This window comes from Calonectris borealis, chromosome 12 (assembly GCF_964195595.1).
Source record: "Calonectris borealis chromosome 12, bCalBor7.hap1.2, whole genome shotgun sequence".
NCBI lineage: Eukaryota > Metazoa > Chordata > Aves > Procellariiformes > Procellariidae > Calonectris > Calonectris borealis.
This window is the reverse complement of record NC_134323.1, coordinates 12,176,449-12,191,269: the sequence shown is the minus strand read 5'-3', so window position 1 is coordinate 12,191,269 and position 14,821 is coordinate 12,176,449. Positions and strand designations below refer to the sequence as shown.

The following is a 14,821-nucleotide window of genomic DNA, read 5'->3' as shown; positions in this document are numbered from 1 at the left end:
GTAGATTGCTCCAGTGCCTTTCCAAAGAATAGCTATTTCTTCTGCAGGTTCTTTGCTTGAAGACGTAAAAGTCTTCATGTATCTCCAATTACCATCTGCTAATCCAAGAGTATAATCAATCTAACGCCTCCATTGTATTAGAAATGATTTGGATGTTTTCTCTAATTTAATCTCATTTGCAAAATTTGAAATGCAGCTTTCAAGTCCATCGCTCATGTCATTTCTATATATGATAGTACAGTGGAAAGATTGAGTTCAAACGTTTAGGCACATAACTTTCTAAGCTCTTTTTGGGTTACATGTTATTTATACTTTCTGCTTAGTCCTTCTCTTTAAAATCCTGTTGGTTACATTTGATGCTTTGAAATTGTATTCTGATGATTTTTTCTCTTCTGGTAATTTTTGTTTTTAATAATAGAATCTCTTTTTTTTCATCCTGGTAATAGAAGAAATTAGGGTACAAGGGTCAACCAAAGCCTTGGGTCAGTTGGAGTCTTTCAGTGAACTTCACTGAGTTTTGGATCAGGTCTTGAAAAAGGGGGATAGAAGTAACTGAGGTGGCAGCTCATCGCCCTCAGCATGCCTGTTTGGGCAACGAGCCAGGAGTGAAGAAAGCAAGATAACACTGGCTACCTGCTCTCCCTCCAGTGTTGTGTGGATAGGTAGATGTATAATATTTGATTTGAAGTATTTCTGTAGCGTTTGGGGCACTTGGTATTCCTATATCCTACCATTCTGCCACCAAAATACTCACCTTCAGGCCAGTGAATCTCCAATGTTCACTTGGAGATTTTGGTAATTGGATTTTTTGGAAGTATTTAACATATTAAAATAGTGTCGATCGTCTCTCTTTTACTTTATTTTTCTAATCTGAATTTAAGTTTCTTTTTTTAAGGCCGAATCGCTGCTGCCCGTATGGTCTGCACGTGTTTGAGAGGAAACGTCTGTTCACGCATTTGGATCAATATCGTCTTTCCGTGGAACGTCCCTGGGCCCCTTTCATCTCATCCGCAGGGACAGCGGCACTCTCACCCCAGGTACCTGCCTGTGGACACCCACACATTGCTTGCTACTTCTTCCCTGGCTTTTTAAGGAAAGACCTGTTGGTCAGATTGAAGCTTGGCTAAGATCACATAGCTTCAGCCAGAAAAGCGAGGATATTCATGTTCTGTTCCCCGGGAGCAGCTGGGAATGCCTGTTTGAACAGAAAATACTCTCTGTACAAAAGCTGCCTCCTGCATGGGGTTGGCCGGGAGCTATTGCTGCTATCAAGTGCTCGCAGAGAGGGGAGGGTGGGTGGGGGAAGAAGCACGCTGCCTGCTCGTGGGTGACCGGCAGGGTGTCTGTGCTGCCTGGTCTGAGGGAGAGGTCTGGGGAAGAGGAAGGGGGGGAAAGGATACGCCTAGGCTGCTGAGGAGTTGAGCCCGCGTTTCATGGTGTAGAGATTAAATGTTATGTTTCTCTACATTCCCACTGATTTTGCTGAGTCACTGGAACCTCTCAAGGACCCAGCTGGCTGCCCAGGCACAACTAATTGCAGGATTGAACCCAGGTGATTATATTTGAAATTGTCTTTAAAATTATTACTCTAGTTTCTGAAGGTCCATCATATTACTAGAAATCTAGTGTCTTTACTGAATCTATTTTTTGTGTGATTTTGAGTTCGGAAGAGAGCTTGTTAAACTTCTATTTGTACTGTTCATCCCATCAAGGTTGCTTATCATTGTTGCACAAGAAAAGGAAACATATCAAATGAAAAAAATCTGGTTTATAGTTGGCAAATGCCTATATTTTGTCTTTGTGTGATGTGTTATCATTCATCATCTAACCTTGGGGAAATCACGGGCACTCTAACAATGTAAGAGGCCAATAAAAAAGAAAACGATTTCAGTAAAATTGTAACTAGGGATATGTAAAAGAGAAATGCCCCTGGGTAATAAAAATTATCCATGCACAATGGCTGTGAATGTGTCAAGCAGGCGTACTGTATACAGCGTGCCGCAGCAGCTCAGCTACGGGATGTCCCTGCTCACCTGGCTCGGGCTTACAAAGACAACGGGAGAGAGAGAGTCGGGAGAACAAGAGGTCAAGCCCAAAGCAAAGGATTGAGAAGCCAAGTACTTGGTAAGTGCTCGCGTGTCTTTACCTATCTCTTTCACCTCTTTGTTAGAGCTGTCTCCTTTGATCTTGCCTTTCTCATTATTACTCTCCGCTACAGAATTTGGGCTCAGTTCCAAGGTCGAGGCCGGCTCCTGCTGAACGTCTCCCATATCCTTCCCCCGTTAGTCAGCCTGTCTCATTAGAGTCTGGCAGGCTTGCACTGTGCTGATGCAATGGCATTCCTCACTCTTTCTTCAGTGCACTGTAGGGACTCTGCTTCTCTCCAGTTAATAGTTGGATACATTTTCTCTTGTCATCCCCTTTGGGCTCAGCTGGCATAGCTTTAGGATGCTTCTTAATGTTCAGCTCTTTAGTCTTCATTTTAGTTTTTTGAGGACCTAGCCCCAATCCATGCCTTAGCCATGGCCCTAAATACTCTGAACAAGAAGGCAGTCTTTTGCAAGAAACTGCTTTTCTCAGCAAGTCCTGTTCTGAGAGATTGCGATCTCAGCAAGCAGTGCGGCTTGCGGTGGAGGTTTGAAGTTTACTGGATGTTTTAATTTCATATTTTACATTTTTGTTTATTGCACTTTTTAATCTTGCTGACTCTCAAACTTGTGAGAAGAAAAAAAATCTAAGATTAGGATTAGGTCAATAGGTTAGGTTAGGACTATGTCCTTCCTCTTAGCCAGAAGTTATCACGCGGTGAGCATTTGACTGCCTTGGGCAATTGCCTGTCCTGCTTGTCTGACCAGCCCCTAATGAGCAAGAGTGACATGCATAAAACAAGTCGCTGTTGATAAGAAATTATTACAAACAAAGGGGTAGTTCTGCCAGCTAGCGCTGGGAATGTCAGAAAGGTCCCTGAACTTTGACACTGAAGTTAGAAAAGTCTTCCAGAAGCAGTAAGTCAGAGCTCTCGCAGCACATAAAGTTCTTCACAGATAAACAAGTCCAGACACAATCTCTCCTCCTCTTCTACTGCACATTACCCCAGTAACTCTTCATTAATAGGAGTCTCCTTCTTTTCCATGTGACATTTGGAATGACATAAAGGATTCACAGTGAAGGCCAGACCCTTCCCCACAGCAGCCACTGCATTTACTGGCTCCCTGCCTCCTCGTTGTCCACCACAGCAAATTTAAGCTTTTTGTCTTCATCTGTGTAGCCTGTCACAGCTCCTAGTGTGAGCAACTGTGAGTTTTCTCTTTGAATCAGACTGTTGCTGAATCAAGTCCTTTGTATCTCCTTTTTCTGATTTTAAAAGGGTTTAGTTAATCCTGTTGGCACAAATATTTGAGCCAAAAAGCTGGGTAAATGAATCCATGATGAGCACTGTGCTGCTGTAGCTGGCTTCCTCCAGCACCAGGCTAGGTGGTTTAAAATTAGCTGGGGTACCAATACGCTCCAGCGCAGTCGGTTCTGTGCCTGGAGCAGAGACATGCCCAAAGAGTCTAAATTAGTAACAACTTTGCTGATTTTATTCCAGCTGCGCCAGCTGTTTGTTTATGCAGATAGCCAAACAGCAAACACCCACAGAGTTGTTAACTCTGCAAATCTTCAGTAAGTATTTCCTAAACTACTGCTGACAAATTTCTGACGAGACCTTAATCTCTGAAAAATCTATTGGGTGTTGTCAAAGCACCATTAGTCAGCCTGTCATCGGGCCCGCTTTGCGGCGTAATTCAGAGGTTTGCTTTCCCATACTTGCTGCAGAAAAGTGAAACTGGGAAAACCTCACACAGCGAGGGAGCTGCGCGCAGCCCCGAGCCGCTGAGGAATGAGTGGATGGTACTGAAATGCCCTAACGTGGTTTCAGAAAGAAACCTGAACCTGGAGAGGCTTCTACTTCTCTTTTGTTTATATCTTTGAAACGTGAAAATTATCTCTTTTCGGTCTTGGGAAAGCAGCAAACGTTACTGCTTTTCTGCCCCTGCTCCATAGAATGCAAAAGGGGAAGGACGGTATCACAAGAGGGGTGCTGCACAGTTAAAATGTGCAATTAGTAGCAAGTAAAACGACACACAAAGTCAGATCCTAAATTAGCATTGCTGTCTCATGTTTAATTCTGGAACTGTTCTGTTTTATACCTGCTTTATACCTCCTGATATTCAGTATAAACCCCTAAATATTTTCATTGAAAAGGGAGCTGGGGCTGGAGGAGAGCAGGCTGCCTGCTACACCGTGGTGGCATCCCAGGGTGAAGCCTGCACTTTGCTGCTCTTTGGCATCTCCCCAGTTCTGGAACTCAGTAAAAACCTATGTTATTTTCTGAAGCTGAATTCTTTATCTCTGGCCATCATATGATGCCAGCCTGGACTAAAAGAGTTGTTGCTCTTAACAGTAATAGTAGCAAAAAAAGTTACCACATCTTCTAAAAATGAAAACAAAACAAAACAAAACAAGTCACTCTCCTGCCAGCATAAAAAGCAAGGACACCAGGCAACAGTTCAGACAGAGCCCCTGCATACAAACAAACAAAGACGCCTGTCAGGGCTTAAGGGGGAAAAAATGGCACAGCTGTAGCACCACATTAGTGACATTGTATGAGCCTTTTTATTTTCAAAGATGCAGACAGATGCCACCTGAAACACAGGATGCTTGGAAATACCACACACACACACACAATTAAACCACACACATTTTTTGAGCTTCCTTTCTGAATCCCCTTAGCACAAATTACATTCACACTGCTAATGCTGATGGAAAGCAAGTGAAGCTGTTCTCAGAATAGTTTAAACTTGTACAGAGCTAAAGAATAGTTCAGCAAAACAGTTTTTGCGATGGCAAATAAGCATTTCTTAGAAATCACATCTACGTTCGTGACTGTGAAGTTAAAAACAAACAGTGATATTTTAGTTTAGAGGATAGGCAGCAGAGGCTGGTGATTGTGAATATTATTTTTGTTGCCCAAGTTGAATCTGATTGAGCCTAATTTTCATGCACGCATCCAAGTCACTTTGTAAATACCTGTGCCCAGCGTAACTTCTGCAGGGAGGCTGCCAGCACGGGGCAGCTGGGCACGGAGCGGACAGGTATACGATCTGGAAATGAGGGCTAGCATCTCTGCAGTGAACCAGGTCTCACTCTTGTCAAACTGGTAGTCTTTGAAAAATGCCTGTAAGTATGACCCATTTTAAAAATAAATGTTATTCATTTGATTCATTAAAAGGCGAAGAGGCGTATAACATCCTTAGTGCACTTTGTACTTTTGGCACAGTTTCCACTGCCTGGGAGAAAGGCTGTATTTTGTCTTTTGGGGAGAGAGCGGTTGCGTAAAATAGCCATTTTTTTACAGTTCAAAAGATAATTGAATTCCCTAATTCACAAGCGCTTGGTTTTTATCTTCTCTGTCCTTTAGCACATTATTGCACAATCCCCTCCGTTCCTTCCTAAGCTCCCAGGTTAGAGCTTGCTCATGGGAGTGGGCTTCGGACGCTGGGTAGCGTGAGTGATCTGACCAAACTGAAACAGTGCTGCAGTCACGGGACGTAAGCTGTGGTTAGATAATCTAATGGCCAGTTGCTTATCATTTTGGTTTTACATTGAAGCCAGGAGCCAGCTGGGTTAAATTTCCAGTCGGATGCAAAGGAGATTAGATGAGTGGTTGGTACGAATAGGAAGTCGTGTATCTCATCTTCTGCAGTTGGCGCTGAGGGCTAACCCTGGGAGTCGCTTTGGGGCGGGAACACGGATGACTTTTGGCCAGGAATGGCCGCACCACTGAGTTCACGGCGGTGGCAGACATGGCTCCATGGCAACCTCGCTGTCACTCGGCCCTCTTAGACCGACTGTTGCCACACAACGGAACAGCGTAAGAAAGGAAAAGCTGAAGAAGCAGTGGTTTCTATCGTTAGAGGGCAGCATCAGAAGAAGCAGGTCTTTCTTTCCTGGCAAGAAGGGTAGAACTGTTTCAAGCAGAAAAAGGAAATGTTGCCCACACAAAGCCTGAAAGAACTCATTTCAGATAACTCTAATATATCTGTGTAAGAGAAAGCAATTTCTTCATCATCAACAAAATGCAGATCTTGATAAACCAGTGGCTTAAAATTTTAATGCAAGATCTCAGAGTGGAAAATACTTTCCATATAAACAGTAAATAATTAAAGAGGATTTTCTTACCAAAAAAGTGAGAAATCTGACTTTAAATCGATGTGAAGGTATGAATTGTAATCTGCAAAAACCTGAAGGCATTAATCTTTTGAGAAAATATTTACGTAAGCATATTATAAGCTTGTTTGGAGATTTATTATGCACTGGGTGGAGACTACATTATGCAGACAGCAATGAAAGAAAAATTAAGATTTGTAAACATATTCTGTATTATAACTGTACAATATATTGCAAGGGTTCAGGTAAATTTGTTGTACCACGGGGAACTTGCATGAGAAGTGATGCTTTCCCATTGTACAATTGGTCGTATCTTCATACGTGCAGTCTAGATGAAATTTTCTGTCACACGGTAGAGGAACTTCATCAGCTTCTTCTCACACTTCTACTGTAGAAGATGGTGCAAAGTACCTTTGGTTTTGCCCTTCAAAATGTAGCCCGTGTGCCCCTCCTCTTTGTAGAAAAAGGCTGTGCATTTGAAAATGAGAAATGCTGAGGAAATAAATCATGAGTAATGCGAAGGAATTTTGTTCTCAGATGTGTCCACAGTAACATTGGTAATGCTGTCGGGGTAACGGCTGCAGTGATACTACATTCATGTCCTAAACCCAGTCTTGTAAAATCTCACTACTGCACTTTCTGTAAAACTTACTTAGAGTAAACAAAAATGTCCATCTATCATACTAACTAGTAACAGTTATAAAAAAGAAAATACAGGATAGTGGCTTATCTCTTATACTTGGCAATTAGCCATGACTGAAGGACACTCACATCACACAGCACATTTTTTATGTAGTACGAGGGCACACAACTCTTAGAAAAAGAAAAAAAAGAGTCATGGTGCTGGGCACTATGCAAAGGACACACAGACAGGTGTAAACTGTGTCTTCATGGCCGTGGGTTAGCAAAAAAACCCAACATATGAGCAAACAGAATGAAAATCATTGAGAAGTCTCCTTTTATTGAAGCAAAACAATATGTTGCAATATACAAAAATTGATTCTTTCAAGCTGCCAGAGATATTAGAGAAACATTAGAGAGATCATCACATTGGCCACTAGTTCTTAAAAAAAGCTAACAAATCAAAACCCCCACTAAAAAGAAGTCTGCCAAGCAGTTTTGATAGTGCTGTTTTAATACATTTTTATGAGATAATCGTTCCCGTGGCAGCAACTTATAAATACAGATGACCAGATTGATTTAAATGCAACAATGACAGTCTATACTAAGGAATTGCAAAAAACCACCCCAAAAAATAAAATTACAAGATTTTGTGAAGATCAATCAATAGCCGGAGAAGCTACCTTAGACTGTCCAGTCCTTGATGGGCACATTTTGACTGTACTAGATTTTCTTACTCTGAAGTGATATTCAATGGGGAGAGTAATGAGGCAATGTAATGCTTTACCTTTTTTGTCTTTTATAATAATTTAGTTCAAGCAGGCTTTGGGAAAATCATTTATTTCAAGATCCAAAAGATCAATACAGCAGTATACACTTAGTGCTTGAGGGAAAATTTACTCAAAATTGTTTCATGATGAAAATGCCAAAGGCAGATGCTTTTGTTCAATCTGTTACTTTGAAGGGACCTTGTAATCTTAATTCCAAGTTAAAGACTTGTGGCCACTGTATCAAACAAAGGCAGCACATATCTTTCAGTGATGAAAAGGGATCTATGTATAATAATTCAATGAAAAAAACCAGTATTAACACATTTTAACATAGGAAACTGTATAATTACTTTGTACAAATGTATAAAATACTTCCTGATTCTACAACGTATAAAATACTTCCACTCATATACCTACAAACTCTATCTGTCGTTCTTTGCCTAGCCAGTGTTCTCCCATCCAAGTGAAGAAGGTCACAGAGCATCTCAGCCAGCAGTGTTCTAGCTTCCAAAAATTGGGGCGAGTAATCAGCAGAAAAACAGATCAAGCTGAACTTAGAAAAATTTCTGTGCTGATAAATCAGCATTTCCTGTTATTTCTGGTTTTGTGGTGGCACGTATAACATGGAAGCTTTCTAGATGTTTAGGAAATCAGCTGAAACTTGTAGTGAAATCATATATCTAGGTAAGGATTTACTAAGGAGGGCCTATGGTGACCTTAGTCGCTCAGCATTAGACCCTGTTCTCCACTTCATGTTATGACACTGGCAGCTCAAGTTTTCTGGCTGTGGTACCATGTTCTCAGTGTGGCTCTGGGATCCCTCACTGCAGCCCTGGATGATCGGGTCTCTCACCAGCTGCATTTTCCCAAAGCAGGAGAGAAGCTCAAGCACTGTGCAGCAGGCAGAGAGTATTTAGCTCTTCTTTTGACACCCAGCCTGGGCTGGAGGGCAGAAGGGAGGGGTGATGCTCCCCTGGAACATGCTGTCATCATGGCTGCAGCATCCTTCCTTTTCCCCCCAGTTCGTATTTGGACTGCATCTGCCCCTGCTAACTTTGGATTTTCATCTGTTGTACTGTAAAACAAGGGGAAAATATCTTGACCGGCATTCACAACAGTTATGTAATTTTCATATAATAAAAGGAAGGTTTATTAACCTAACATCATTTCTTTTCAGCTAGGATAACAGAAGCTGTAAATGTACTCACTGACGGTGCTGAACTCGAAGATCCTGCCCTGGACAGCGGTATAAACGCTTAAAATACAGAGGGACAAACAGCGATAGAAGAGTACTGGTTTCTTGTCTAGGTGTAAAGTGACCAATTGTTACAGTAACTTTTCTGTTAATATTTCCAAAGTCTTTTCTGCCAGGTGAATGAATGTCTGTGTGAGAGAATTTGAGTTGTTTTAAATCTTTATAATAGAACAAAAAGCTTCTTATGCAATTTAGTTACTTTTGGGTAAGTAGTACATAGCCTGAGGAGAGACAGAAGGTCCTATGAGGAGCAGGAGTACACCCTGCGTAGGAGCTGGGTGGACATACACAGCTGAGTCTTGGAGGTGAGGGAAAGGAAATTTTGCTGAGGAGCCTCGGGGACTGTCTACAGCTGGATGTAATTCAGAAAGACACTGGCTGGATTCAGAGCAAGACTGCAGGACTGCCGTTACTCCCCCCTCCCCAATGCAAGGACACAACAGGCCAGGGGATGCTTGTGTTCAAGGGCTTTTTTTTTTTTTTTTTGCTTTGTCTCATTCTGCAGATTTGAGTTTTCCCTATTTAAGCAGCACATTATTCCACTCAGTGTTTGAATAATGCTTAAAGATTGAGAGCCCTTACCATGCTTCTGGGGTGCTCACATGGCAGATTTAAACCAGATTTTTGACCAAGAATCTGGCCAGTGCAGAATCCCATCACGTGTTGCAGTGTTGCATCTCTTGTACACCCAGACTGCTACAATGGAGATTTTGAAGATGCCGAAAGTGCAAAATCAGGCCTTCAACACGAGAAAGGATATTATTGACCACGGAGAGAAGTCCTACTGGGAGATAAGTGACAGTAACGGTCAGTCGAACCTTGTTTTAGAGGGAAATGCTCTAAACTAGTCTCTCAGATATTAAGGTCTACACCTGCATTACCTCAGTTGCAGGGTCAACTGCAGTGCAGAGAGAATCAGAATTATCTGTGTGCGCGATAAAGCTGGTCTTGCTCCCAGTCTGGCTGCCAGTATCATTCCTGTGTCTGGCATTTCAACTGGCTGCCAGTGTAGCCACCTTGCAAATGAGTTTAATTTGTGTATAGTGCAGAAGTTTCATTCTTTGAAATCCTGAGACAGGAGAACATGATATTTTAGATAACAAACAACATAAAATGAAACATGTTTGGTTTGGTTTTTTTTCCTAAGGAATGGAGTCTTATTTTCTGCTGAGATTTAATACAATGTAGGTAACTCTTCTAAAACTTCAGCGACTGTTTTTGGAAGGAGGGTAAAATGACCAAGGGGAAGAGATGAGGAAATTAAAATAAACAGGACAAAGAGACCTAGAAAACCCATTTTAGAGAGCAGATACTACAATGCAGGAGACCTTTTCTCTATGGAGGGCAAGTGTATGGACAGGCAAAGAGGAGCTGGGAAGGATGAATGCCTGAAGCCACTAATGAAGGTATTTGGAAGAGTGCCTTGAAGACTTTAGTCTTTTCTCTCCGCTTGTGACAGGAGAAAGAAAGTCAAAGTAAGCTTCCCTGCCTCCTCCCACTAATTCTGCTGGAGTCTAAGCAGAAGGGACACCACTAGGGGACTGAAAGTGGTAAAATATTTTGCTCTGGTTTACATTAAAAAACTTTTTCAGTCTGCATAAACTGAAGGAAGTTCCTTGAAATTCAACAGCTTATCAATGATAATGTCTAAAATGGGGCTTTATCCATTAATCTGGAGCCAAAAATAGGTATTGTTCCTTGTCAAGTGGGCAGTCTGTGAAAGAAACTTCCAATTCTTTCATTATATATTTTGTAGTAAAGGTCTGTGACCCTTGGGCATAAAACCATAAAGAGCTAGAGGATGACTACTTGACTTTTCTAGTTTTCTTAATTTACGCACTCCCCTCCAGACTTTCTGAAATCAGTGTTTCCCTGTGATTGCCCTGCAGCTTTCACACACCACTTCAGAGCCACCTGTCCATGAATAGCTGCGGTTTTCTCCCAACTTCTAGGGGACAGTTTGGCCAACCAAAGAAGGGTTTTAATCATGCACATTTCTTAAGAACAGTGCACTGATTTGTTATAACAAACATGAACTTCAAGCTCTGTGTATTTTATGATCTTCCTCCTGCCCCCTCTTCTCACTGCCCTGCATTCCTCTCTCTTTCCCAAGCGCTTGTGGTAGAAGCAGACCCTCCAGGTGTATTAGCCAAATATTTCACGGTATCACAGTACTTTCTTTTGAGATCAGTGCCAGAACAAGGGAGAAGTGGCACTGCTCAGCAGCAGCAGAGCGAGGACTCACGCTTTCCTTCCAGGAAGGGAGGGCAGCGGTACCTGCGACGGGCTGCCAGCTCAGAGCAGTACTTACCACTGTTTTATTGAGGCCCGGAGCAGCGAAACGATGTATTCAGGTCACAGAGCAGAGCTCCTCTCTCTCATTCTTTATCCGGTATTTCATGCTTCTGGGTGTTTTCTTTTGCTGCTGTATGGCAGTTACTGGCCACATGAACCCTGGCATATGAATTGTTACCTTCTTCAGGTAGCTTATAATTTTGAGGCAAGAACAAGTCAACTCAAGTTCTGAAGAAATCTGTGTGAATAGGAACAAAATTCAGCAGAGTGGGGTGAGTCCAAGGACTGGTGTTGGCTACAGCGGACCATGCCTGAAGGCTGTTGTTAAACACCTTCTCCATTTCAAAATGCAAGTGGAAAGCAACTCTTACAGGGGTATAGCACCACGGCACGTTAAATGGATTTTTTGAGCAACCATTTATTTAGAGGAACTCTGTTGTAAAAGACAGCAATCCCTGTAAAAGGTTATATTTCCATTCTACAGCTTTTAGCTTCGAGGACCCTAATGGTTTCTTGTACAACAAGCCAACACATGAGGTGATGGTTACAAACCCCCTCTCCAGTTTCGGAGGCAGCCGCAGAGCGTTCCTAAGAACAGCACCCCTCAGGTGCCGGGGAGCCCGAGTCCCGGATCTCGCCGGGGCCGTTCCCCTGCCAGATCCATGTCTGAACGCCTGAGGAGAGGGGCAGCCTGTGGGGACAGCAGTGGCCTGTCAGTGCCTGCAAGGCCCGAGCGGAGCCTGGAGACCCGCTGTGGGCGGCGGGCCCTGCTCCCCTCACAGGGGCGGCCGGCAAGGCATTCGCCCCGCCCCGCCGCCGGCTCCCCGCGCTGAGGCGGCGCCGCCGCTCACCTCCGCAGCGGCCGGGCCCGCCCCGCCCCGCCCCGCCGCCGGCTCCCCGCGCTGAGGCGGCGCCGCCGCTCACCTCCGCAGCGGCCCGGCCTGCCCGGCCCCGCCGTCACATGACAGGCGAAGTCCGGCGAGGCAACATGGCCGCGGCGGCGGGGTAAGCGTCGCTCCTCAGCCGCGGTACCGCCGGCGCTCCCCGCTCCTCACGGTCCCGCCGGGCCTGCGCCCCGGCCTGCGGCGAGGCTGCGCGTCCTCCCGGCTCCCCCCCACTCCCCCCGCGGGGTGGGGCGCGGCGGCGGCCCGGCTCTGCGAGGCTGGCGGGATCTCGCTGAGGGGCCCGGGGGGGCCGGAGGGCGGCGGTTGCCCTGCCAGGCTGGGGGGGGCCGGGCCCGGCGGCAGGTTGTCGCCGTGCAGCCTTCAGGGGAGGCCGGGCTGCCTGCGCTGGGGCAGGGGCTCCGTGAAATGAAAGCAGATTTTGGGTGGGGCGGCGGGAGAGCTGTGGAGGGGTCCCACGGGCACCCCGGCGGCCTCCCCGGTTACCACCGGGTCGGCGCAGCAGTGCCTCCCGCGAGCCGCGGGTTATCCTTTAAGTTTGGGAAATCACGCTTAAAGGTGGCTGTGGATTACTTAGCACGAGGTCTCTCCTGCGTTTTATAGCTAAATTCAGCCATTTCTTCCAGTGCTTTAAGAAAATGCCATTAAAAATGTATCAACATGAGGGGGAAACTTTTCGTAGTCGCCAAAAAGAGGTCATGCTGGGACTTGGCTCTGACTTTTGTCTTTGGGTGGAGATTGCTCCCCTGTGAGGTCCTCTCCTGCCCCTGCTTTCCCTCAGCGCTGACCGGGCGTTCCTTGTGCAGGGACGCTGCTGCTCAGCCCCGCTGCTAGCAAGGCTGTGCTGGGGTAGGTAGGTAGGACATCCAACAGGGCTGGGACTTCAAGTTGTTGACTGACTTACAAGGAGCACTGAGTTGGCCATGAAGAAAACATCCAGTTTATGCCTTAAACAGCAGTAGCTGCTTTTACTGTTTCCCTTGTATCGCTTATTTGCTTGTGCTGCTGTTAGCGTAGGCCTCCTGCGCTTCACATATTTGATGTGGGAGCAGCGTTAAAAATTGGCTAGACTTCAAGCTGATGTTGATGACTCTGTTGCTCAAAGCAAATAAATAAATAAGGCCCAGTCAACAAACAAATGATAACTTACTGAAAAGTAGTTTCGGTGGTTTCTCATCTTCATTGAAAGCTGGATCCTGTCTGTGTGATGTCAGTAGAACAGAAATGGCAGCCCGTGAATTTTCTTCTGAAAAAACAAGTACAAAAGGTTAACTGAAAAATGGTCAGAAAACCAGAAATAAAATAGGATTTTTGGTTACCAGTGTGTTCTGGTGATTGCATCAAAACCAAAATGTTAGATGGATCATACAGTAACAAAATGTAAGCTTTCCAAAAATACAAAACTTCTGAAATAAGCATGGAAAATCAAAAGTTCCATGCAAAAAAAAAAAAAAAGTCCTTTAAAGAAACAGATGTAGTTTAAGGTTCCTAGCTACATTTAACTTCCAGTGTAATAAAGTAAAGGAGCTCGTGTGTGGGCTTGGCCTAAGTGATCATAAAATTGTGTGTGATGGGTAGTAGGGGAATTGTCAGCTACTGTGGGAGGCCTTTACCAAACTGAGCAATGGTTGAATTCTTGTACCAGGCTAGAGAAAATGAGGAAGCTGGGCTTCATTTGTCCTGTCCTGGTCTTGCAAGTAGCCATTTCTGACGCTGACTAATGCTTATTTGCAGAAGCTTGCATAGCTTCAAAGAGGCATGCACCACAAAGCAGTGCTTGCATTAAATATGCTTCATTATCAAATGTATAACTCTATATGAGAGTTTTGAGTTGAGTTTGAGGCTGGGAATGCTGAAGTTCTAGCAATAATAGAAGAAACAGACCTTGAAAGACCAGCCAATGTATTGTACTGATTAATTTCTGGTATTTATGTGTCTTGTGTGATATAAACTGAGTGATTAGAGATCACGGACCAAAATTGAAAGCTTGTAATTCGCTCTCTAGAAAGAACTTTGTGGTAGTATTGTTAGATGTCAAATAACAGAGAGTTTTACACTTAATACGCTGTAATTGCAGGGTTGATACACATGTAAGGCAGTTATATACATGTACCCACTCAACTTACTACAAGCGATGACTTCTTATATTTGAAACTGAAAAAGCACTAAATAATAGTCATGGCATAGACAGTACTGCGTAGTCCCAGGGGTTTGTAACAGTTGGGCTGGAAGGAATATGGAAAAAAGACCAGGCCAGTCATAACCTACTTAACTGCCATGTAACAGAGCAATGGTCACAACAGAGCGATGGTTACACAGCAAGTCCTGTGTGTGAAGACTTTTCTTGTCATCTGGAGTACTGTGAGAGTTCTCTTCCCAAATCATTATTTGCAATAGAAAGCCAAGTGTACAGCCATACTCATTTTTTGTAAGACTTAAATTCCTCTGTCAGTGCTAGTCTCTGAAAAGAGCTCTCTGCATAAGTTGTGGAAAGCTCGTGCTGGGCTCTTGCGTGCCAAGAGAACCAACCTCAGCAGGAAGAGCAGCACCTGCAGGTGTCTTGCCATGTTGTTAGTCCATCCATGAAGGTTTCGTAGGTTTGGTATCTGAGTGCTTGCAGGAGGGAAGAGAGAACAAAGGCTGTGGAGGAAGCAAACTTCTCTGAGTGGAGTCCTCTCTGAAACCTAGCTGGTTTTCTCCGCAGAATTTCAACTGTGAAAGAAGGTCTGTTGCCTGGCAAGCTCGTACAGTCTAAGGCACGAATTAAC

The 14,821-nt window shown here is 44.2% G+C and overlaps 1 protein-coding gene and 1 long non-coding RNA gene across 2 annotated transcripts in view; both read left to right on the top strand.

Moving 5' to 3' along the window:
• The first annotated feature begins 1,417 nt into the window (after positions 1 to 1,417).
• LOC142087041 (uncharacterized) lies at positions 1,418 to 8,891 on the top strand. Its single transcript, XR_012675309.1, has 3 exons — positions 1,418 to 1,552; positions 1,980 to 2,124; positions 8,779 to 8,891. It is a non-coding gene; the product is annotated as an uncharacterized LOC142087041 (long non-coding RNA).
• Positions 8,892 to 12,056: 3,165 nt separating this feature from the next.
• PEPD (peptidase D) overlaps positions 12,057 to 14,821 on the top strand; it is a 143,012-nt gene continuing 140,247 nt past the window's right edge. Inside the window, exon 1 of the mRNA XM_075161373.1 lies at positions 12,057 to 12,156. Within this exon, the coding sequence (XP_075017474.1) occupies positions 12,113 to 12,156 (44 nt within the window). The 5' untranslated portion in view covers positions 12,057 to 12,112. The remainder of the gene's footprint in view (positions 12,157 to 14,821) is intronic.